This window comes from Neodiprion virginianus, chromosome 2 (assembly GCF_021901495.1).
Source record: "Neodiprion virginianus isolate iyNeoVirg1 chromosome 2, iyNeoVirg1.1, whole genome shotgun sequence".
In the NCBI taxonomy this organism is placed as follows: Eukaryota; Metazoa; Arthropoda; class Insecta; order Hymenoptera; family Diprionidae; genus Neodiprion; species Neodiprion virginianus.
The window spans coordinates 40,246,002-40,265,386 of NC_060878.1; the positions used below are offsets into that span (position 1 = coordinate 40,246,002).

At 43.9% G+C, this 19,385-nt stretch overlaps 1 protein-coding gene across 1 annotated transcript; it reads right to left on the reverse strand.

The window, feature by feature from the left end:
• Nucleotides 1-653: 653 nt before the first annotated feature.
• On the reverse strand, nt 654-14,826 carry LOC124297826 (dynein axonemal intermediate chain 3-like). The gene is made up of 6 exons (XM_046749147.1): nt 14,230-14,826; nt 2,359-5,785; nt 2,028-2,083; nt 1,714-1,881; nt 1,446-1,477; nt 654-1,362 (listed from the first exon to the last, which is right to left on the reverse strand). Exons 2-6 carry the CDS (start codon nt 5,486-5,488, stop codon nt 1,191-1,193), a joined length of 3,558 nt encoding a protein of 1,185 aa, XP_046605103.1. The 5' UTR covers nt 5,489-5,785; nt 14,230-14,826; the 3' UTR covers nt 654-1,190.
• Nucleotides 14,827-19,385: the final 4,559 nt, after the last annotated feature.

Sequence of the window (19,385 nt, forward strand, 5' to 3'; positions counted from 1 at the left end):
CACGATTATAATATTTCATGATTACTTACGTTTTAGACTGATTACGAAAGACTATTGGACAAATAAATTTTACTTTCATTAATGGATTTCATTTTAATTGTACGATTTCAGTGTGGTTTCAAAGATTACGAAATCATTCCGAATGATATTGACACTATGATTACTCGAGCGACGATGACCCCTCGTTATACGTATTTAACAACGAGTACATGTAAGTTATGCGATAACTGGTCGAAGTCAGCGCTGAGTGATTAGCACTGTATTCGAGCCCTTCGCTAGCAAGTGTAATATAATATATACCTATATGTAGGATACGTTTCTTAGAGATACAATCGTTATATTATATATGAATTGCGCGTGATGGTTTACACACATCGAAGGGCTTGATGGAACAGCGACTTTCGCTCGTTGGAACTCTCGAATCATAACCGTCGAGAACGATTAACTTCTGATGACCGTGGACGACAAGACAATGTCATCCGACCGAGGATGTATAGTAAGATGCAATAAAATAAATGAACCTCTGTACCAACGTCTAGGACAGTATCGTTGACCCTGCGCTATTACTGCGTGTTGGAACTCTGCCATTCTATGTAGAGGAAGTACGTCCCCACCCCGTACGCAATACAATTGATTATCCCGAATACCTGCGAAAACACGAAATACACCATATTATTAGAAAAAAAAACAAAAAATTTCCAACATACCTAAGCGACAGCTTCGTCAACCGCGTTTCCTCGTCCATTATCATATGCTACGGAATTACCATAGAAAGTGCTAGAAAGTCCGGTATGTTTGAATAAAAGATCATCAGCTGCTTTTCAACGTATACATACATGTTTTATCCAAAAACACGTATACAAGGTGCAGCCGCATGCGAATAAGTGGCAACGACCTGTTTTATGAATGTATATACGTGACACTTTCTCGTGGCCACTTAATTCCGTAGTTCTACGTATGTAGACGAGGAACTATTATAAACGTCGTAGAAGGAATATACTAAAGTGTTGGAATGTTATTTTTAGATAATCCAAGACTGAATGGCGGTTTGCATATATTCCTTGTCTGTAACGTGCAAGAATAATGCAAAGATAATCTTAGAACGTTATCGTCCACTGTGTTTAATCGTCCAAGATCGAAGTGATATCGGTGAAATGAATAACACAGTGATAACGATAAGGATCGATAAATCATTCGAAAAATCTTACGATTAAAGTCTGTACCTCGTGAACTTGATTAACAATGGAAATTGAAGGAACGGCAGACGATGAAGTCTTCTTAAAACCGTTCGCACTCATCATGGCCACGCTAAAGATTCTTAAATGTGCTACAGTAGCTGATTGTTTATTTAACAACTTACCCCTGCAGCGATATTAGCTCCTTTCCCATTTGCTCCTATTACTCCTCCCCACAGGGAAAGCTGAGCGATGAAAGCAATCGCGTACGCTATGGTGAAGATACCGGTATTGATGAGTTCCTGAAATTACACAGCATGAAAATTGTATTCCGGAACTTGGTTTTAAACAAATTCTTATCGAACGAAATGACTGCTCCTTGGTATTAAAAATTTCATATGAAAAAATCTGATTCTTCTTCAGTACAATCATTTTGTCAAGTCACTTGTGATTACAAATAGATTTTCATGATTTTCTAACCTGACGTATAGTGTTATGATCATAACTTGCTTCGTTTACAGTTCGCGGAATATCTTACCGAAAGAATCCAATTGATGGGAAGCTTGAGAGCCTCGCGTATTGAGAAAAGGTAGACGAAGGTCCACAGAATAGTAGCTATGAAGGCCGTCGATACAACAAAAAGGAAAAAACTGGTGACACCAACTAGCGCTGGCGATGCAAGGATCATGCAGATGATTGCGAGAGCCTGAAACAGAGTAGAAATAAAAATTAAACGGCAATCAATAAAATCATTCGATTTTTAAATCTCTTCCCTAGGTATTTGTTTACACAATGCATGTACATTTTACATATACTATTGCATAAGCAAATGCAAAAACCAGTTGAACGCACTGTTTCAAATGTAAACACGCAAAACGAAACAAAGGCTCCCAGCGATAGTGCTGCATCTAAACAATAAGGTGATGATACTAATATTGATCGATGAATCACTGGGAAAACAATGTCTAAATCGATCTTGAAATTGCGATAGCAGGCTTATCGTCGACTAGATTGAAACTTAATACTCGGACGTGCTGTCTGCAATTCCACGTCCATCATCCAATGGCGTCAGTTTTAATTTTCCTCAGTCGTTCCTCCTTTTTGCTTCTTTTCAAATAGTCGAGATCAAGTTCTCTGCGCCTACGTCGAGCATCGCTGGTCATAATCCTCGGATCAAACTCACGAGGTTCCAGATTTTCCCTTATTTTCTTCTCGGCTCGAGCGCGAATCATTTCATACCGAAGCCTACCCTGGGTTCTTTTTTCCTCGATGGATATTTCCTCGGGCAAAGAGACAAGAGGTTCGAAATCATCCGGTGACTTTTTCCCTGGTAATTTTGGAAGGTTCAGAGAAACTGCGTCTCTGTAGTAGGTTTCACCCTGTTTAACCTCTTCCTCGGCCATTTTCAGCTTCCTCGACCTTTCCTCTTCCTGCTGAACAAGCGGCTTTCTCGTGGCTTCCAGCTCCCAAGGATCAAATCCCTTCTTGGCCAGCAGGATAGACCGCATTCTCTCGAGATCCGACTCTCTCCACTTTTCCGCTTTGCTTTTCGGAACCAGTCTAGCCCTTCTCTCTTCCTCGAGTCTCGCCAGTTCCTCTTGTTCCTTCTGAAATTTAGCCCTGGCCTCTTCGTGTCGTCGTTTCGCCTCGTCTGCCGCCCTAGACGCCTTTCTCTGCAACCGGTGCGGATCGGTCTTTAAAAAGTTCGATTCCCAAGCGGTGAACTCCCGCTTCCTCGTCACTTCCCTCGCGACGAATTCCGCGAGCCATTCGATTCTCCTCGATTTATCCTCGCTGAAAAATGACGGTTCCTTGAAGATTCGAAGGGCTCCATTGTGGTCGCAGACCCCGACGAAATTCGGCTCCAGCGGTATCACGTGGGGATACAAGCCGGTGATCCGTTTCCCAGAAATACACTGGACGGCCAGACACTCGCGGGTGTTTGAGCAGAGGTCCCAGGTCTCGACGTCGCCGCTGTTTCTGGCGACGAGAAAAACACCCGGTCTACTGGTCCAGCAGCAGGCTGTGTATCCTTCCCGGGATTTTCTCAGGAGCAGAGGAGACTGAAGAAAGTCCCGATTCCACACGGCGAATACGCGACCCCCCACGGTGAGCAGGGCTTCCGACAAATGTGGTGACTGGCTGATCCAGGTGATCGGACCGTCGTGAACCCGGGACCACTCGAGGTACCGGCAATTTTCGGAGGAGGCGACCTCCGTGAACTCGTGACCTTCCCAAGCGCAGCTTAGAAAATCACCCTCAGGAGAACCGGCCCAAAATTGTTTCTGACACTCGTTTTCGGCCCTGGAAAATGTTGGCTCGAATGTTCGTGTAGAGAAGTAACTCTCTTCATCGTCTTCCGACTCGAAAATCCCACTACAGGGTCGGTGCACGGAATGAACTTCTTCGTAGGTGGTCAGTGGAGGTTGAATGAAAAGGCTGATAACCGGCAGGTTTCGAACCTCTTTCGGTACTTGCATGTAGACGGAATAAATCGGCTTGAGGAGTCCGTCGATCTTCTTGAACTCCGATGTTCCAGTGGAAAACTCCTCGCAGAGAATTTTCGGTGGCTTAAAACCCCCGCGTTCAGTGAGGGACGAGGATGTCGTAGCTCGAGGTTCCCACAAGAGGTCCCAAACCGCGACGCAGCCGTCTTCGCTGGCGGTGAGGAATTGGACAGTTTTGTTATCAGATAGACTGGTCAGTCGGCCGTCAGTCTCGACGCGATAATAAGGCGGAATCCACTGTATGTTTCTGACGGCGCCATGGTGGGATTGCAGGTCGTTAGAAACTGCGGACAAGCTTATCGCGGGAACGGTTTGACGGCTGTTGGTTCCATTCGGCAGCCCGACTTCCGGTTCTTTCGCACAGCAGTTGTCAACGCTGCATTTGGTCAGTTTACCATTAAAGTCCCATACGGCGATGTGGCCGGTTTCGCACCCTGCTACTAGGACGTCCGATCTGAATGGGCAGAACGACACAGTGCTGACGGGTCGATCGTGCTCCAACCGCAGCCGTGGTGCCATCGAATCGTTGAAGGACCAGACCAAGACGACGGACTCGTTACGGTCCAAGGACGATTTCGCGTTCCTGATGACCGACGGACCCTGGACAAGGTCGCACTTTGGTACCTCGGTGTAGCAGACAACTGCAACCCCGGACAAAGTTGGATGCCAGGAAAGATCGGACACCACTTTCCCGGCGATGAGACCGAGGTCAATGAAGGACTTGAACTCCTCGAAGACTACCTGCTCCCTGGGTCTGGACTCCTTGCCCTTCAGCACGAGCTCGTCGATGTCGTGAACGTGGAGGTTCATCGCCGCATTGTAGTCTATCACGTCGATCACCTTGTCCGCATACTGGTCCAGAAACAGGTCAACGGGATCCGGTGCCTCGTCCTCCACGGGCTGCTCGACATCGCCTTCCGGTTTTTCGGCGTGCTCCTCGTCGTCGGCAAGACGTTCCTGATCAGACTGAGCACCCGAGCCGCCTTCCTTTTCAGCGTCCTGCTCCACTTCCTCTTCAATCTCACCAGGAACTTCCGAGGCCGATGCCTCCGAGGCGGGGTACTCAAAGCCGTACTGAGTCCAGGCGTTCTTAGGGAATCCGTAATGCGTCTGGACCCCAGTCTCCCGGCCCGGCAGGTTGGTCTGTACCGCGGTAGTCAGCCGCGACATTGGAACCAGCTCGAACCTCTCGTGTTTCGGAACGATCTCCATGCCCGTGTCTTCCGCGTCGATCGACTTCCGGTCCGTCAGCTCTCGGTTGTTCCCGAGGAGCACGGAAGGCACCGATATCTCAACTTCGAATAGCGGCCTCTGTCTTCGCACGACGTTTTCAGCTACCTCGATCTCGCTGCCTCCAGACACCCAGGGCTTCGGGGTCTTGTGGAACATGCCGCGCACGTGATTGTCCAGCCGCCGTTTTACCTCCTTGTTACGTTTCTCGATGAATCGTTTCGCCGCCTCGGTCAAGCAGATGACAAACTCCGAAGAGACCAGCTCCGCCGATGCGTAACCAACCAGAAAGCAGTCCCCCTCGTACTTGTCGATGTCCTCCTTGAAGGCCAGGAGCTGGGAATCGTCGTCCCGCAACAACGCGACGACTCCTTGCCGAGGAACGTAGGCCCAAGGGTACTCCAAGAAAACCTCTTCCATGATCCGACAACCCAGAACATCCTGCTGATTCTGGGACAAAGTAATCCGCGCCAAACCATCGACCACTTCGCTGCTATCGTACGTCCAGCTTAGCGGTAACTTGGCTTCTTTTCCCTGCATGTTACTCGAAGAACTGCGGAATCGCACGTTTGGCATGACCCTAGGCTGACAGATCAGGTGGTTGGAAATCGACCAAACATTCGTTCCTCGACAGGTAGAGACGCAGGTGTCTGGCAAGCATATATAGGTATAAGTAACCACACGCACCAAGGAAGGTTAATTAGTAGCAGTTGTTGAGCGCCGATTGAATCATCGTCTCAGGAACATCGCAATGCGGGTTCAATATCCTCTTTAACGACCGTGCACCCGATGGTTGTTTCGTGGTTGTGGGACATTTTGCAGTCCTTGCGTGCCAAGTATAGTCGACGGTTCAGAGGTCAAGTCTAGCCCGAGCTAAACAAAGACAGCCAGAAAATGAGAAGGTCGGCGAGAGCGTGCTTATGAATTAGGAATCGGGTGAAGTGTACGACAACTCTTGAATAGCGGAGCGCGATTTACGGTCGTCAATGTAAATTATCCAGCCGATTTTGCCTTTCCTAATCCCTGAAACTAAATCCCCGCCGGGAAGCCGGTTGAATTTGACCCAGATTACTGCGCCCTAGTCAGCCCCACCAACGCGAGTAATTTTAGGTTCGTACGTCGTCTGACGTATTATAACCGCAACACTGGGCTGCTAGCTCAATTCCCCTGAAAATGACGCAAGTCTCCTGGCCGGGAATCTGGCAAACAAAATGCAGCTTGATGCGTCTTCTCATCTAGATATTAAGTGGGGAGTTCACATCGTACACACTTGTTCCTAAAGGACTCATCGGGGTCAGACTTAAGTCCCCACACAATTACCCTCTCGCATGGAAGGTATCTCAAGTCGATCTCTCCGACTTGATTTCTTTTTTAATATGTCATAGTAGACTATAAACTAAACTGCACGTAGTTTTTTTATCTGCCATTAGACACTTTGAGTGGGTGAAACCACCCTCCAAAGTAAGGCGTGTCAAGGGGCGATTTCGCAGTTTAAACGACAAGAACATAATATTTTTTCACCAATTCAACTGGAAAAGTTTTCTCATAACGAGAAATGAAAAATGTAATTTTCTGAATTTGAAAAAACTATCAAATCGTCCCTTAACATACATTTTTTTGGAGGGTGATTTCACCACCATAAAGTGTTTAATGGCAGATGAAAAAAAAACGTGCCACTTAGTTTTTAGTCTGCTATAACATATCGCAAAAAAAAAATCAAATCGGAGAGATCGACTTGGAAAGTTGGACTTTCTTTGTCAGAAATCAAAGCTCAAGGTCAACGAACGAAACCCCAAACGGAAATTCGAAGTTGATACAGTGAGTATCGACGTTATCTCGATTCGACTTCAAATCTATCCTCACCTGCAAAATAGCTTCAGCAATTTTAGTCGAGATTAAGTCGTGTTGCCAACGCTTATAGTGACAATTGTGTTGTTCGGTAGATGTGTACCTAAATCCATAAATTTATCATTCACGATATTCTTTCTTTCAGTTTATTTGTTCACTCCAATTGTCACAAGCTGACTGGGTAAACGGGCCATTGATATCGTGCTGATATCTGCGAGTGTAACAAGTGTGTAAGTTGGTATATAAATCGGAGCTGTTCGTACCGCTAGAATATTCAACCGGTAAATCGATGCTGACCTTTTCGGACTGCATACCTGGCTTATAATGTACCTGTCGGTCGCTGCTGCGGTACAAGTCACCGCGAATGGCTCACGGCTGAATGTATTTATATATTCGTAAGAGCACGCGTGTCGCGAGTCAATCTTCGTGCGTGCTGCAACGAGCAGCCTGCATGCGCGCGTGCGCGTGCGCATTCGCCTTTGCGCTCGCTTCGGCATTCTCTGTTGCGCAGCGAAACCCGAATTGGATTTCAGAAAAACGAAAAGCCAAATTTTGCCCAAATATATGTGTAAATGTGACATAAAATATGCAGCTCAGACATGAACGTTAAAATATGCAATAAATTACTAGGAGGAAAAAATTCGTTTTCGGTTAAGATTCTTTTCTTTTATTGCAACAAAAAAAGATATACAATGATTCACTTTGATCAAAAATCAGAGAGTCTGACTAAGAGACGGATGGTTAAATCGAAACAACCAACCGCCCGCGGTCAATTTCTTCTTGTGTACATATTTACTAAGTTTTATATTTTTCCTTGTATATTCAGTTTCAACGGGTCAACGACGAAAGGCGAGAAGTGACCCGACCGAGATTCGATGGTCGATAAAATTGGTTCGTTACGGGGACGAGCGGCAAACGGCGCGGGTTAATCACCATATGTATCCGAAAATTACAAGATATACGAAAGTTCTTAAGCTGCATTCAACATTTATTTGTGTTGACCCGAGCAAACACGTATAAGACGCAATGATGTAATGACCCCGTTTATCCATGTCGTCGGGAAATGGCGATTTGAATCGGTATGTACACAGCAGAACAATGTTGGCGTTCATACGTACGAACATATGTATTATATATACCGTATGTAATATTGCGCTGGATGCGCTACGCCGCGCAATTCGTATAATGTAATCATATCTAAAAATACATGCTTGTTTTACGAATATACCCATGTAATAATGCGTTGCTAGTTGAAACAGAAGCATTCATGTCGTCTCGCCGGCAAAGTGTGTAATCGTGCGTCGTTCGTCATCGCACCACACAAACCACGACTCATATCCCACGTATAACATACATATAACTTATCGCCTTCCGCGCATAATTATGTATGAAAAGCAACGATTATCAGCTAAGTAAAAATATCCTGAGGAACGAAACTTGTCACCCACGGTTAAATTATCAAACATTATTTCCAAAGACAAGGTGCATTGGGCGCGTTTGACGAGCGGAAAAATCGGCAGACGATCGCGTTTACTCATCTTGTGTCCTTGTGAATTTTAATACATTTGTTGTTCAGTGTAGATTGCAGGAAAAAATTACTCAAAAGCTAAAAGACTCTGAAATTAGTAACCTTGAGGCAACGAAACATCAGCGGAAAAATCTTAAATACGCAATTTTAAAACGGTTTTGAAGGAGTTGGCTTTTCAAAATAAGAGTGGTGTTTTGTTTGTCATTGTTTACTAAATTTCGGGCATTGCCTAAGGTGCGACGTGACGTTACTAACTTCATTCTCGTAAAGCTAACCGCGCATTTTCCCTGTCGAATGAATGTTTATGGAATATTCAAATCGAGTATATACATATAATGCATGTAAGGTTGGATTGTTTGATATACGCGGCCTAATTTTTTCTTAATTTGATAAATCAAGTTTCCGGCGTGCAGCGTTTCAGCATGTGAGCGAAAAACGGCAACGCCCGTCGATGACATAATAAAGCAGGCGAATATACGCGATGGAGTTATAAAATGTATAATATCCTATTACTGTACACATATAATGAAAACAAAGCGAGTTTGTTACTTCTGTTACGAGCACAAGCATCACCGCTTTCAATATAACAAGCGCGCTATTTTAATTCTTTGTTTCATTTCCATTTCGTTTCATTTTTTTTTTTCTTTTTTTCTACGTCTTTTATTTATAAAAGATTAAGATACGAAAGATGGCAGCATAGTAGCTTGTACAATGAAACGCGGTCGCCAAGTTTTTCCCGCGAGATCATCTTGCGACGAAACTGTTCGTATAACTTGCCGGAAATAAATCCTATAACTCTGCTGCCTGAGACTGAAAGCGCCCCCCGGTTATACGACGCCGACCTTTAAAAATAACGATTTTCATCGAAATTATATTACAATCCTTCGGTAGCCGGTTGTCAAAACGCTTTTCAAATATCCAAAAATAAAAACATGTATGCCACAAGATTCCTTAAATTTCTCACACTTTATACATAGGTATAATACATTATAATTTAACTCAGAGAACGTCTGTTACAGTATAGAGCTTTGTAGCGTTGATGAGCCGAGAAAATATTTTATAGATCGTTAGCTCTTTGTGCATAGTCCGTTTTATGTATGCACACATATAATGATATACATACATATCAGAGATAACTATCAGGCAATTAGCTAGGAGCTAAAATGTAACAGCTTTAGTAAATTGTCGCGCTTGTTATTATTACTCCTATTATTACTGTGTCTTTCTACGCAGTGTGTAAAACCGTGGACAGCTGTTCAGTGATAACAGAATATTTTCCGCACCCGTTGAGCTTGCAGTCCCACCTCAATTGGACCATTGGAGTAAAAAAAAAAAAAAATTAAAAAAAAAATTTTACGGAATGGAGAAAAATACGTATTCAGGTCACGTAACATAAACCGTAATACGTGCGCGACATTCAAGCATAATCTTGTAATTGTTGCATGATATAGCAGAGTCAAACGATGACGCTAGAATCTAAAAATAAACGGGACGTTGGGTCATCGGGTCAAATTCTGTTATCGTCGAAACCAATGATGGGCGAGATGATGCTCGGGTTATTCGACTGCGTTCGAAAAATGTCTTAAGTGGATGCCCTTGTCAATTTCGACCTTGGAGTATACGTCTCCACACAGAAGTCTGCGTATACTAATCGCGAAAACGGGATCTACACGCAATTCTGAATAAAAACACTCCAATCCATTTTCGTTTGACGCAGAAATAAAAAAATGGCATGAATTCGACGAATTTATTATCACGATTTCTTAGAATACTTGCCATCTATTCATTTCTACGTCAAATGAAAATGCATTGGAGTGTTTTTGTTCAGAATTGCCTTTTCTCAGGGCTTGAGACACGCGGACTTCTATATATATTTTGAGATATTATACATAGGTCAACGTCAAAATCGACCGGGGTATCCCCTTAAATCGAGCCGTGTGGAGTGATGAAAAATAGCTCAATAGATCGTTATAACGGAGAAAGTAAACGAAATAATTTTTATCCCTGTCTTGACGGATTATCAATAAAATGTTTGAGATGTTGAATGTTGAGGCAACTTTTTTCCAAAGAGGTTAGCCAGAAAAACTGATATGAAAAATTTATTTCCTAAGCAAACGAAGGCTCTGCAGATTTATGCCGGCGTATAAATCAATCCGAAATCTTAACGCGAGCATGTACGAGTGGGTGTAAATCAAAAGATCAAAGGTGATGAAAATATATTCCTATAACCAAGTTCCTATCAATTGTTACTTAAGGATATCAATATAGGTATATAGACGTGCAATGGTACGCGATGTCTATGCAAGTCAGCTACTGACGTTCGCAGGCACGTTTTATCCAATTATGTTTTAATTGCTCAATCATGGTACGCTCGATGTAACACATAATCATAATTATACACCTACGTAAATCGACCTTTATAAATATGACGAATTACGCTCGATATCGGACCGTAAAAATTTTGAACGCTTTTTTTTCTTTTCAAGAACAGCCGTCTTAGCGCAGCTAAATTTGGCCTCTTAACGACTATCAGTGTCTTGCCACATAATCTCTGTGCTTCTTACCGAAGGTTGTACTTGTTCAATGTGACTAAGGAATCACAAAGTAATTTTAGAAAATGTCAGAACAATGCAGACACCGTGAAACGCGCGGCGTTGTTTTCTTTTTTCAGGCGCGTGAAACGGTAAACACACCGATGACTGCACAAATAAGCTATAATTAAAAATTGTACGTTGATAGTAAATAATAAACTTTGAGCCAGAATATTACCCTATAGCAAAAATGACGTGCTCATCTGAGTTTTGATTCTCGTTTCATAGATCACGATCATCATAAATTATAATAGCTGAATCTTTAAGCTTGAAATCAGCCGTAACATTGTTGAGTTTAAACCCCACGCCCACTTTTACAGATAGATCTTATCACACCTATGAAAATAATTAATGGGTGGGTAATGTTTTGAGCGAAGAACCGCAAGCCGAGTGAATGATATTAAATACGCGCGCATAACATCTGCTCAAATAAGAAAAATTCGAAACTTTATATCATAGTTTCTACCCACAACAATGGTATATTCAAGGGTACCGTATTCGTTACGGTGATAAGACGAATCGGATTAGGTGGGGAAATCAGACACACTTATACATAACAACCTGCGATAGTTTCGATGATCGATCGCAAAAAATCGTTTGATAAGTCGGCCAAGATCTGCACGCGCATCATCCTCAAGTTCAACGGACTCGCCTCAAGTACCTAACTGCTAGCTGTGCGATTTACAGACACTAGCATCGACCGCGTGTCGCTGATCGATCATCATGCTATGCAGGCAATCGGCGATCGCCACGTGCTGCAATGACGACCGATTTCCGCGGTGCAACCGCGCAAATAAGATTACCGATGACACGACGAGCCAAAACGGAAATTCACTGCGTCGAATAGCTGGAACCGGATGTAAAATGCAAGTGAGTGGCACATTGGGTGGGGGTAAAAATGTGAAAAGATCAGAAGACATAATGATGGCAATACCGCACACGCGCGATAATTTATTTCATATCCATCAAATTTTGAAAACGATGTAGAAAGTAGTTGAAATGCAGAGAATTCAAAGTGTAAAAAAAGAAAAATCTCTTTCTATACATACTTCATTGCATCTTTCTAATTAATTTTCACTTTTTACTTGTCGAAATTCAACCAAAAGAATTGACGAGCTTTTGAGAAGTCGATCGCGCTTGGAGACCATTATATTTTATAATTCTTCTACATTTTTTCCCCCACCCTGCGTGAAGGTGGAGAAAAATAGAAGAAACCAGAGACGCTTGTAGCACAGGGCACGCCCTGTCCTTGTAAACTCCGAGCCATGAATCCGTGTTTGTAGCGCTACGTTGTACGGTATACGTTATACGTTATACGTTATACTTTGTACGCAAGTACGAAGCATGAGGCGCTAATAAAGCTCCCGTGCACAACCAGCTACGACCAACTATGCACGTGACACAATCTTCGCGTTCTAGGCGGTCTGCCTACGTCACCGACTTACGATTACGCAATTTTCTGTTCTCCTGATGCTGCGATACGTGGGTGATAACGACGAGTTTGTACAATATTTGGTCGTGTGTAATTCGCGCGCTTGATGATCATCAAGGAGAATATTTAAACGTGGGACGAATGTTCCGGAAGATGATGTGGCAAACGCGATTTTTAATTCAACGCGAATTCGGAGGGAAAGTGAATCGGTTTCGAATGTTGCGTGAGGGATTGCTGGATTCGGATGAAAATGAAAATCAAATATCTCATGCTCAATGCGTAATTTGTAGTAAAGTTGCAGTGAGAAATCGAGTCGACTTAGATCGCTAGGTATTCGGTGTACGTTATAAAATATTCAAATTTCTCGTGGTCTTTAGCAGTATAAAATGACTCGAGAAAAAAATTCGCGCTAAAATTGACACGAGATACCTACCTTGGGAATTTCGAAAACTTCAACGCGATGATTAACCGACAATGTAACCACACGATATCTATACGACTCTTGTTTCCGGTAATAAATTTTTATCTGGAAACCGACGAAACAGGCTTTTCTCAAGTTCTTTATTCATTTTTGAAAATATTTAATGCATAGCCAAGCGAGTCGAGTCAAGTTTGCATAAAGTTACTCGTACGGTGGGAAATTTTTCGAGAAATGCAGGTATAATAATGCGAGATTACGCAATACCTGCACGCTTCCAGATTGGCTATACTACACGGTATTATAATGAGTGAGAACAACTCTGACAATAATCAGCGAGAATAGGGATCGCGATTGTTGTGCAAGTAGTAGGAATTTCAAGGCGAATGGGATCGTCATTCTGCCGCGGTCGATGAAGAATCGGTATTAATGAATACCTGGGAGCCCCGACATTATGATCCTCGCACACTATGCCGTTGCATTAGAATGTCGAACCTCGTTGCAGAAAATATTATACTCGTGCAAAATCATATTTTTACTAATTAACGGCTAATCATCGTGTAATCATCTTGCGATTTATGTTCGCCGTGCCAGATCAAATTGTCAAATCAGAATTACTGGGGTGAGAATTTTAGTGAAAGTTAAAGTGACCAATAATTATGTATAAAACTGTGCAACCAGTACGATCAGACCGAATAATTTATTCAATAACGTCATTTTAATCAACCCGAATATTATCGGCAGGTTTCCTCGGCCAATCAGTATATAATCAATATTCGCAAGTACCCGTTTAATCCTGCAAAACCCATCAGCGGATAATTTTGTTTGCATATTTGAAACCGAGCCAAGGCAACGCGTTAATATCCCAGCAGAGCGAGTTTACTTCATCGTTACATCGATCGACGAGGGGATCGGTTTGAAACTTAATTAATTACAAGCAATTCGAGAAAATGAATCGACGATGCCAATCAGTAGAATAAATTGGACAAATGTATTGAATTCCCGGAATTCCGTGCGGCTGTAATTCCTTCCTTGCGCCGGAGTCATTTAGGCGTATAGTTTGATGTGCAACGGCGTATGTAATTCTTGATTGAAAGATTGGACGGGAAGGGTATATTCATCGGATGCAATTGCCGTGAAAAATAATCGCTTCGAGGTCCACACCCATCCTATTCTCGCGAGTTCACGATGAACTCCGCGCATCGTATCGTCGGTTCCAAGGGTCGATTGTCTCACAACGTGGAATGATAGATGTAGAAACGTTTGATAATATTCAAATGCCGCGTATCGCGTCTCATATATATATGTACGTTGAATGTGAAAACATTTACAGTTCCCATTGTTGCGAAATCTCATAAATTTCTTCCATCTTGGCGATACGATGCAGTGTGTGTCTGTGTAACGACGAGGGCTGATATGTATCATATAAATACATGCACGCGGGGTGTAATAAAACCGAATTTATAACCACCGTTCGTTCTATACATAGATGCAACATACCGAGAGTTTTCTGTGAAACTTGCCCCTTAACGCCGGCGGATAGACAACCGATCTCACAATTCGTATTCCTATGCGTTCGGTATGCGTCTAAGGTTGCCTATTTCCAGGCGTTGAGAGACGAGTTTCACAGAAAACTTGTAGATCTTTCGTTCCGGAGAACGGGGAGGGCGATGATCCAACGATCCAAGAATTCTCCTGCGTAAAAATTAAACCGGACTAGCTACCGAGGCGTCCGATTACCGCACGTATCGAATGAATTACCACACGCCGATATTTGAGGACGATCATTCCGTCCTTGCCGGACGAAAGCGTAATGACGCATCTCGCGCAGCTTCGGATCCACGGAAAGACCGGGAACGATAAATGTTATACGGATAGAGCGATGATGCGGAGGTGTAATTTACAATTGGATATCATCCAAACGTGGCCAGCCGTGGTCGGTCCCACACGCCGTTTCAATGTCACCTTGCGAGAAAACAATTGTCACCGCAAATGGTGTAACGGCAATTGGGTCGATTACTCGCACCACATGTTGCACATATAAACAGCGTACTACAATGTGCGAGCGGGAATTGAGATGAAATTTTGTCATTACGTTGAAGAATCTGTCGTTGCTTTTATCGAAGGATCGATTATATATATATATATATACCGCATTTGGTGCTGTTTGATATTTATCCACGATACTTGAAGGACTTTATCCCGCATAGGCTTCTCGGTCACCGTATATTGTTATATATTTTATATGCCGTACCTCGTACTGGTCAGCGAACGTGACGCACAATTTTTTTTTTATATCCACCAAACAGCGAAAACATGCAAATGTCGTGGCGTGTATCGCAACCGCGACCACCACGATCAGATATATATTATATTATACAGGCACAAGATAGGACGACAAACTAGCAAGGCAGCCAGTCTGGCGAACCACGCGATCGGCCATCGGGAGCTTCGACTTGACCTCCAAAGGAAAATCAATATGATCCAATGGTTATTTTTGTCGAGTCCGACTTCCAGCCTGTCTGCATGGCATTGCAAGGGGGTTTTAGAAATTTCGTTTATAAAAATTTCATGCGACCGCAGAACGCGCGGACCGATTGTTTCGTACGCTTAATCACGCCGCGGTTTCATAAATAAACCTGCACATGAAATAATTTACCACAGTTTCGCTCGAATGCAATCTCTTGCGCGGATAATATCTTCAAGTATTGTACGTTTAACCAGCGGAGCTGATTAGCCTCGCGGCCATTTCAGGAGTTAGTTCATGCCTACGCAAATTACGAACGTGTGACGATTCAATGTGTGCCGTAATTTTTTTCACAGCGGAAAGTGACCGCCCGGCACATCGCTGTACGCCAAATGACGTGGGCCGAACACACGTGGGTCTGAAACACCGATGCCGGGATCGAGGTGCAGAGGCCACCTTGAATCTTAATAATCAACGCCGTACGCGTGTGATAAATACCGTTGCTCGTGGTGTCCGAGCTGTGCTAACCGATTATTTCAACGAAAGCTGCGCCCTGTATGGTCCCTCGAATAACCGGCCTCCGAGATGGACTTGTATGGACGCGTCGATCGCCTCGCAATTCACTGTTTGACGCTGCCTTATGCGAAGTAAACTAACAATAAACGTGCCGTACACTAAATAACAAACTTATTTTTCCCGTCTGTTCATTCATCATTTCGGAGCGATCACGTTTTGAATTATGAAGATGTAACGGTATCGACGGATGTGCCTCTAGACTAGATCTAGTTTGCTTCTCCTCTCAACGTTTCGATGTTAGCTAAACGGATGTATCTATCAGCTGTACTCTCAACTGATAATTTTTCGAACCGAAGATCACCGATTCGTTTCATCGTCGGTATTATAGGTAGACAGACATTATACACCTAACTGCATTTTGGCTTACCGGTTTTCGTATGAATAAATTACGTACATAACGTGTATAGGCATATGAGAACTCGCTACGTGGCCAGAGTTAAAAGTCAATTAAGCGCGCGGCGCGCGAGGGAATTAGCGACGTGTTTTATTATTCGCATCCATCTATACGTACAACGCTCTCTCGGCTCACAACTTTTCTATACAAATTTTGCGACGATTGAATCTACCAAGTTTAAAACTGAGCCGCTGGCGATCTCGCAGATGAGATTTCACTTTGATCGTACAACGGCATGCCGGACAAGGTGTACCGGGTCTCGAGGATATAGGTATACCTTCTACCTGTTGGTTAACCAGAGTAATACCGTTATGGCGTTACGGCCGCGTTACCGCTATGTTATGGCGCGCGGTATTGCAGCAATTTTACTGTGTCAGTCGCGCGCGGCTTCAGGATTCACGCAGCAATTACCGAAGCACGCTAATTTTTTTCGAGCCTGGCCCCTTGTCTCTAGAAGAAACCTCGTCGCGTGTCGTTCGTCGAATGATCGTAGATTTCAACAGGGCATAAAACGGGGGGCTGCCTTAATTCTTTCTTTCTTTCCTTCTTTCTTTCTTTTTGCACAATTTTCTGGGATCGATAGACCGAGGCTGAACACGCAGTATAAGCTACGGTATATAATACATAATACACCGATAACGCCGAGTTCACGGTCAAAGAGAGTTCTAAGGCAGAGTGCGAGGCCTACATGAACGATACACGCTCATTTATCATGTAACGTACGCTTTCGCTTTTACTTGAATTTTTTCTCGTTCGGCGAAGATGTGGGTGAATCGTTGGTGATCGTATGATGCAAGGGAAAAAACCCACCGCTGTTCGATTAATAAGTATGATAAGTAATTTCAATGAAATAACTGACAATGCTGGTTTATGGTAAAATAAACGGACTTGATTACAACGGATGTGTTAACCGATTGCGGCTATCTTTAAGTTAAAAGTATACCACGCGTTCCGGAAGCGAGGAAATCTTTCTCTGAAAAACACCAGGAATAAACTTGCATACAACAACAACCTCTTCGTTTACTCAGCGGAACGAAGCGAGCAAGACGATCTTGGCGTAAATGTACATCCCTGCAGCACCGCACCGTTATGCAACGGCACACGTACGATCTAACGATCGAGATCGGCGTCGATCCGAGTCCGGCTTGCGTGCATCGGACGGGAGAACCCGACCGAATTGAAAATGCCTAGAGCGACATATACACCGCAGTATTTGTGCCGGGAAAAGAACCCTACCGGGACTCGGTACCAAAATAAACGCGAGATGAGAGGAAAGTAAAGCCGTGCGTCCGCGAGTGCCGCCAATCAAGATTCAAACGTATCGCGTAGCACGGCGCAATTGGAATTTACGAATCGATTAGTGCACCGTCGAAAGAAATTCCTCGGCAATTACCGCGCATATAAAGCTAACGGGGCGCGTATATTATCTATCAAAGGGAGACTCTCACCAGTTGAGCGAGCTTCACGAAGCCGGGGATCGTTCGGAAGTAGAGCACGTTCAACCTGATTCCCCCGAAGGAACTTCCCGGCTGTCCCGGGTCCGTTTTCACGGTGGGCACCTGCCGCGCACCAGCGCCAGCATTATGGTCAGGAATCACAGTCACCGACGTTTCCGTCATCATATTATTCCGTGGTGAAAGTTTGTTTGTTTATACCTCGCGGAATAAGAATCAAAGGTGTTTCTTCCACGATTTTTACGATTCTATTCTTCTCTCTCTTTCTCTCTCTACGATATACAGGGTGTAAGAAGTAACCGACGCGGTTTCGGTGAAACTGCAGGATAGAGACCACTCACGCGGCGTTGCGATACCGCACTGTTCGCGAATCACCCGGCAAGCAAAACGGAGGGGAAAAACGACGCGGGTTTACAAAAAAAAAAAAAAAAAGAAACAAATAACACCTGTTGACCGTTGGAGAACCGACGCAAAGCTAGAACGGACCAAACGGCGGCCAGGCACTGAAAAGGTGCGCGTAGTGCCGGCGGAACTCCCCCCTCCTTTCGTTATCTTTCCGCCCCCCACTCTCGCCATTCCGACCCCCGGCACCGCTCTCTCTTTGACCGCTCTATTCCTCTTTCGCTCTGCGCCCTCCTTATACGTATCCTTTTCAGTAATTTTCAGTATCGCCTCGAGACAATCGGCCATGCGCAGGTGACGTTAAGATCGGCACCCTGGAGGGAATCGTCTGTCGACGAACCTCGTCGAGACTTGAAACACTCCAAAGTGAGATAAGCGCACTACGAGTCATGACTATTCTTCTTGGTAGGTAAAGCGACGACCGGAATAACGCTCGGTCGGCTGACACTTGACTGACGAGAAAAACCGGTTTTTCCTGTCACGTCCACGGTGTTCTAGGTTCTGGGTCTACGATTGCTGAACGGGTCTTTCAGAAGTGACCTGCCTCTAGGATAGAGAATCACTCGTTGCAAGGAGGCACTGAAAGAACGGAATTTCTTGATTTTTCAATTGCTTTTTTGGAAATCAGATTCTCGTTTTTCTAGCATGATTTAATGTAGTATCGTGAATGCTTAGATTCATGTTGCGATATGATTTCTATTTATAGTCATGCACGCAACGGGATATTTCCTCATAATTGTTTTCACCATACGTTTGTGTATTTAAAACACTCTTGCAGACCAGCATTGACCCTTCGTCCTGTGATAAAGCGATAAATCGAAAATTGATTGACACTAATGATTCAAATTGATACCGCCGAAACGCACTAGCGGCAAGGAGGAGCCTGGGAAGGTGATTGTCGTCTCACCGATTTATTGTTAGCAGCGCTCTCTGGCATTTAATACGTATTTAATAGTTTATGAAAGTAATTTTCGACGTAACTGGATGGTAAGCGCATATCGGTTACCGACCTGTACTCTGCCAAATTTATCATCCCGCAAACAGTGGATGATACAGAGCATAGCTTACCATAGCGAAAAGCCATTGTAGAACATTTGTAGTGGTCGAAGCAAAACGCTTGGCAATAACAATGGATGTTGTTGCAACACGAATGAATGATTCGGAAAATTTGGATGTTCAAAATTTACTGCATTGTTGGTCGTCGACTAGTGCAACAATATTGGTTAAACCATCGGTATTGTACAATAATGCCCCAATGAGAGGAGCTTTACGGATACGACTACGGTCACCTGGTGACGTAGTTATCTTTATTGAAATTATAGAAGATCCAGGTTGTAGAAATAGAAAAACGAATTAACGGAAA

What these genes read in the sequence shown, in the direction of transcription:
- LOC124297826 (XM_046749147.1), bottom strand. Translation starts at nt 5,488, where the DNA reads ATGCCAAACGTGCGATTCCGCAGTTCTTCGAGTAACATGCAGGGAAAA. An exon ending in GCGTGTTTACATTTGAAACA is followed by an intron (nt 1,882 to 2,027) that starts GTGCGTTCAACT and finishes ACTCTGTTTCAG; the next exon opens with GCTCTCGCAATCATCTGCAT. An exon ending in CCATCAATTGGATTCTTTCG is followed by an intron (nt 1,478 to 1,713) that starts GTAAGATATTCC and finishes GTGTAATTTCAG; the next exon opens with GAACTCATCAATACCGGTAT.